Source organism: Brienomyrus brachyistius, chromosome 7 (assembly GCF_023856365.1).
Source record: "Brienomyrus brachyistius isolate T26 chromosome 7, BBRACH_0.4, whole genome shotgun sequence".
NCBI lineage: Eukaryota > Metazoa > Chordata > Actinopteri > Osteoglossiformes > Mormyridae > Brienomyrus > Brienomyrus brachyistius.
Genome location: NC_064539.1, coordinates 1,841,185 through 1,847,411, shown reverse-complemented (window position 1 = coordinate 1,847,411; position 6,227 = coordinate 1,841,185). Strand labels below are relative to the sequence as shown.

The window sequence follows — 6,227 nt, the reverse complement described above, 5'->3', positions numbered from 1 at the left end:
CAAGCAGCTGAATTTATGAGACAGAGATGATGATACTGTTTGGGGTTTTCCATGAATCCCGGGGAGGCTTAATCTAACAGCTATGCTTCAGCTGCTCAGGAAACAGACTTCCTCACTTCAGTCAGCTATGACGTTGTGGGATTTACAGACGTTTATACTTCTATTTTAGGCTATATTGCTATTTTTAATAGGCAATGCAAAGTCTTAAAAGATATTAAATAAATACACATTTGTCTCTGTACATCAGTTTCATTAGGATGGATGCAATTAATGTGTTTGACATTAAGTATATCAAATTATGACTAACTTTCAAAAATATGAATTGGTTTAAAAAGTCTAGTCCAATAATATGGGCGTTTTAAAGTTAATGATTAATGATACAAGAGGTAGACCATGTAACAGAAATACCACATTAAAAAAGGACTTTAACTTTTGTAAACTTACAAACATAGTTGCAAAGGGGATTGATATTAGGTTAGAAGTCAACTGGCAATATTTGTCAGCTGTAAAAAGATCTCACAATCATTACTTTGGCATGGGAGATTTTACCCCAGCATGAGATAGCTAACAGTTACAAAGAGGCCAAGGATTTAGTGTGTGAATTTCAAGTACTTCAGCTATAGGAATGGTAAAATCATTTAAGGTGTCACAGGGAACAGTCTGAACAACAGATGTTATATTTATTAGAAAAGGTGGGCTGTGACTGTTGTTGGAGTCAAAAGGTAAATAATTGCTGACTTTTTCAACAGGTGCTGAAGCTGCTCTTAGCACGGAACCTTCACAGAAAGTCACAATGGCAGCTCTCCCAATATTTGTCTTATAGTTAAGGAAAAAAAAACATCTTACTTCTACAAATGTGTCATACAAAAAACTACACATAGAATATAAATCAGAATATAGATTTAACTTAAAGTTAACCCAAACTAAATTATAAGTACTTCATATAGAATAAAATAATACTAGCAATAATTTGAAGTGACCTAATATGAGGAACTGCGTAGATCTATAAATGCAAGTTTTACTATTATTATCTAGGTGTGCACTAGGTGTAATCTGGCATTATGTTTGTTTCCATGTTATAAAAATGCTGTAGTGGTATCCCCGAGCGCTTGTAAAAGTTAATGATTCAGTGCCAACAAGTGTATAAAAATGACTCCTGTACTTGTAGGTTTCAAAGTTTAATCCATAAAGTAAGACCTACTCAATATACATAATTCCAGGTAGGATCAAGTTTTTTATCCGTGCATGGAATTCAAAGGGTTACAATTATGTGTGTGAAATTTCATGTCGTAAAGATGTTATGTTGTGAAGAACATGATGAAATATCTAAAACTTTACTTAATGTTGGATAGTTTGTTACTATAATTACAGTGTGATGTTCTACTTTGTTTTTAATTCATGTGTTAAATCAAAAATTAACATGAAATTGAAGCTGTTTTAGATCAAATCACAATTAAATGATCTCAGTCCTTCTATTATGTTGAATTTAATTGAGCAATATTTTTTTGTAGCAAAGTTAAAGACTTACTTACTTACTTGTGTAAAACTACTTAGTAAACTGTCTGTAAATCAGAGGTATAAAGTAAAGAAGTATGCTACAAATACTTTGTCACTGTACTTAGTACTGTAAATAGGAGTTTTCTTCCCAGTTTGTACTTCACTTGAGTAGGCTTATTTTAAATTGTTGGAACTTTTATTTCAACTTCGCTCTTCTGGATGAATAGGCAAATATTCCCGCAGACACGCTTCAAAATCTTGTGGAAAGCCTTCCCAGAAGAGTGGCAGCTGTTATATCTGTAAAGGGGGGACCAACTCAATATTGATGCCTATGGATTTAGAATGGGATGTCATAAATGTTCCTGTAGGTCTAATGGTCAGGTGTCCCAATACTTTTGTCTGTATCGTGTATATACACAATTCAGTGTACAAAGTGCAATGGTGGGGCGGCATGGTGGTGCAGTGGTTAGCACTGTTGCCTCACACCTCTGGGACCCGGGTTCGAGTCTCTGCCTGGGTCACACATGTGTGGAGTTTGCATGTTCTCCCCATGTCATCATGGGGTTTCCTTCGGGTACTCCGGTTTCCCGTCACAGTCCAAAAACATGCTGAGGCTAATTGGAGTTGCTAAATTGCCCATAGGTGTGCATGTGCAAGAGAATGGTGTGTGAGTGTGCCCTGCGATGGGTTGGCCCCCCATCCTGGGTTGTTCCCTGCCTTGTGCCCGTTGCTTCTGGGATAGGCTCCAGATCCCCCATGACCCAGTAGGATAAGCGGTTTGGAAAATGGATGGATGGATGGAAGTGCAATGGCATTTTGCAGACAATTAACTGGACTGTGTAATTTTACAGTACAAATAATACTAAGTGTGAAAAACGAACTATTACGAGATAACTAAAACATATATCTAACAACATGTAATGCAGCACAAGATAGCAAAACGATATGTGGCAGAGCAAAGTAGCAATATGAAGTGGCACAGTGGGTGAATTTGGAGTATTCTGCAGCAGCATTACAGAAGTAGCAATAAAAGTATAAAAGTACAGGGCTTCTTCGGTAGCTTGTGGAGGAAGCGGGTATAAAGCATTTCAGGCCACAATCTTATACAAACACGCAAAACTAAAAACAAAGCAAACGTCTTCTGCAAGTAGTCTATTTATTTTGCTTTTTCAAAGTAGGTAAGTGTAAACAAACATATGAAATGTCTTACACTACATGAACAAATAATAAACAGGCATTTAATTATAAATGTCTGTTAATAATCATTGCCTGACCTATATGTCTGGTGAATATCTGGTCTCATTCTGAAATAATGTCTACTGACAGCATTTTCAGCCAATAGAAATAACCCTTGGACACGCCCACCTTTCAATATGCCCACACCCACTCCATCCTGCATTTTCTCAGAGGCAGAATAATAAACAGGCTTGCCAAAGTCTGGGGGCCCAGAGTGATCAGCGGGCCCCTCTTAGCTGTCATTTATTTTCCCTACTATATTTTAAAGTGATCCTTTATTAATCGTTTATTTGTTTGCAAGTTCATGATTGGTTGAAACTGACTGGGGAGACCAATTCTTAAATGGATCTCTTGTTGGCACTGTTTTTATACCCTTGTATATTTGTACATGTACACGTATGCGTATTCTGTTTCCTGTGTAAAATGGATTTTACAAGACTGTTCAATGAGTTTTATGACAGGAAAGTGTGGAGAAAAGCGTTTTAATAGTAAGAACGTTTTATATTCATTCGGAATTTACTCTTTGTAAACTTATCGATGGTCTGTGCTGACCATGATAGACATTGTGGATGCAGTTGATATGCACTGAATCAGAGTGTAGCATTTTAAGGTTATTGCTATTAATATGCCTTTATTCAGTGAGGTCTGTGTTGAGCTCTTTCTGGTTGCTGCACATGACCGATGTGAGAGTGTAAGCTTGCCGGTTTGTTGCTCTTCTGATGTGATTGCTCTTGTTTCATAGAGCGTCACATTCTCTTTGACTATAGAAATGATTTTACTGAGTTTAAATGAGTTACTACTATTTAATAGTTCTGGTGTTAATCATTTGGGGGAGTGGGGGTAGAAGAGGGGCCTATGGAAAGTACAGCCTAGGGGGCCTTGAGCTCTTTAATTCGCCACTGTCTGTAGTAGAGGATGACGGTTTTCATTGGCTTGTTCACCACTTATGAGGTCTCAAAGTAAAACCCGTGAAATATTTATGACTCATTACTAAATCTCATCAGTTTTCTATACCATGTTCACTTTTAAATGATCTTCAACTTCACACACATCCAGAGCTGGAATAGGATTTTCTCAGTAGGTCGATCGGTACATGGGCTGGCAAAATTTACCCCCCCCCTTCCCCACCCCCCACTGTCAGCAAAAATACCCACAGGGGACCCTGAAGTCCATGGCCGATTTTTAATCCCAATCCAGCCCTGCACACATCTGCTATCCTGGCATTTTGAGATTTTTAGGCCTACTTACATTTCACTAAGAGGTCATTCTATAGAATCCCTTCATAATCCCACTGAGAACTGATTATGTTCACAAGTACCTTGAATAAAACTTTGGTGGTTTTTACAATGTAAATCTAAGAATGGGCTTCTAACTTCAGATTTCATTTTAAATAACCCCCAAATCCACTGAGAGACCATACAGTAATGAGACAACAATCTATTTTATTTGGCCTTCAGCTACATTAAATTGGATTAAGGTAGTCTTAGAGTGTAATATGTTGTCTCCCCTGTTATTGATATTAATGCTAATTTTCCTCCAGCGATTACGATATGGCAGTAACCAACCAGCCTGGTAGATACGAGCCTTCTGACTTCCAGACTGGTCTGTGCAGTTTCTGCTCTGACTGCGGCACATGTGAGTGCAGCTTTCATGATGGGCATGTCCTTCGCTCTAACTGCAGTGCCGATTGTCACTAGATGGCTCGACTCGTGAATCCGTTTTCGGATCAGGCAGTTGACTAGGTCACCACCCTCTCTCCCTCCTCCTAGGCTGCTATGGCTTCTGGTGCCTTCCCTGCATGGGCTGTTCCATTGCCAGTGACATGGATGAGTGCTGCCTGTGTGGTTTGAGCTTGCCCATGCGGAGTGTTTATAGGACCAAGTACAACATCAAGGTGAGCTCTCCTCCCTCTGCTGCATACTATTCAAAGCATGTCCTTGCACACATTAACAGCAGCAGCCGTAAGATGTAGAGCGGACCATCGGATTCTCTAGAGGGGCTAGGGGGCAGTGTGTTTGACTGTAAAAGTTCAAAAAGTTTGTTGAAAGAAACCTTTCTTTCCTATACACGATGAGCAAAAACATTCTGTGATTGGTTGGCATTTGCTCAGTGTTAGGAAAGGCCAAGCTCCTGAGACACACTACTCAGACACACCTACTAAAACTGGTAATTAGCTGATTAAGATGTGTTTGAATATGGAGATCTTCAAACTGAATTCAGGACTGGAACTGGGGAACCCAGCCCTATATTCTGGTTTGCTAATTTGGGCAGGAGGGTATTATAAAGCACAAAAATGAACTGTTTGCTATAACAATGACTATTATTATATTAACAGTTATCATTTGGGTAAAACATTATGGACATTCATCTATGTATGAATTGTCGGATGATACCAGAGTACATGCAAACTCCACATACACAGAGTGGAGGACAGGATTCAAATCCTCAATCCAAGTGGTGTGAAGCAATAGTGCAGTGTTCTGCCCTGTATTGCTGTATAAACAAATGTTCTAAAGCTCTTTTAAAGACAGATATTTTTCAAGCATAAATAACTAATAATTTTTTGTGCCATTTTTGGTCTCCAGGGATCCCTGTGCAAGGACTTCCTTGTGCACTATTGCTGTTTCATCTGTTCTGTCTGCCAGCTGAAGAGAGACATAGAGAAACGAAAGGAACAAGGCATCTTCTAAAAGAAAGTGTTCAGATCTCCTCCAAGACAATCAAAACAAACACAAACCACCTCAGTGACTGATAGCTCAGGTGCTAAAATGGTATCATGCACCAGAACTAGACAGCCACTGTGCTACACACTTACTACATACTAAGAGCACTGCCGTGTCATTTGCTGTTTCAGTCATGATGCTTTACATGTGTACATTGAACATATTGGAATAAAGTTTTTACAAGGAAGAAATCCATGTCCATTATTACATTAATATATTTTTATAACTAACCATTTCCATCTGAAAATTCAATTGAAAAAAATAAGACCATATGTTTATTACATAAAACTAGAAAAGATGCTGCTGAAAAAACAACAATGTATTGCCAGGACAGCCCCATCACCCCCTGCCCCCCATGTACTGCTCCCACACCAAGCCAATGTCTAGAATTACTGGGTGGATCAATGGTAAATGTGCAGTCACCCTTCTCTTCGCTGCCACTAAATGGTGGTGCTTAAATTTTGGGGTGATTTGTCACAAAATTTGATCAATTCCAGTTCAAGTTTGCAAAAAATCCATCAAATATTTTTTGAGTTACAGTATCATCTTAAGATTTAGTCTGCAACAGTGGACTGGTCTCAAAACAATATGCAATCCACTTTAGGGGAATACAAATAATCGTACGTAGTAAACAAAGTTTCTATTAAAACACTTTTTTTCAATTTTATGAATTAGGAGTATTTTAGATATATCCATCAATCAATTCATCACTGAGAGAAGCCCAGGCTGAAGCGGAAAGGGTAGAAAATTTGGAGAGACATCAACTTGTGC

General features: G+C 38.5%; 1 protein-coding gene across 1 annotated transcript; it reads left to right on the top strand.

Annotated features, from left to right (window-relative positions):
* The first annotated feature begins 1,110 nt into the window (after positions 1 to 1,110).
* plac8.2 (placenta associated 8, tandem duplicate 2) lies at positions 1,111 to 5,647 on the top strand. The gene is made up of 4 exons (XM_049021345.1): positions 1,111 to 1,220; positions 4,274 to 4,368; positions 4,503 to 4,627; positions 5,319 to 5,647. Exons 2-4 carry the CDS (start codon positions 4,284 to 4,286, stop codon positions 5,421 to 5,423), a joined length of 315 nt encoding a protein of 104 aa, XP_048877302.1. The 5' UTR covers positions 1,111 to 1,220; positions 4,274 to 4,283; the 3' UTR covers positions 5,424 to 5,647.
* The last annotated feature ends 580 nt before the right edge of the window (positions 5,648 to 6,227 follow it).

What these genes read in the sequence shown, in the direction of transcription:
- plac8.2 (XM_049021345.1), top strand. Translation starts at nt 4,284, where the DNA reads ATGGCAGTAACCAACCAGCCTGGTAGATACGAGCCTTCTGACTTCCAG. An exon ending in CTGCTCTGACTGCGGCACAT is followed by an intron (nt 4,369 to 4,502) that starts GTGAGTGCAGCT and finishes CCCTCCTCCTAG; the next exon opens with GCTGCTATGGCTTCTGGTGC. An exon ending in GGACCAAGTACAACATCAAG is followed by an intron (nt 4,628 to 5,318) that starts GTGAGCTCTCCT and finishes TTTGGTCTCCAG; the next exon opens with GGATCCCTGTGCAAGGACTT.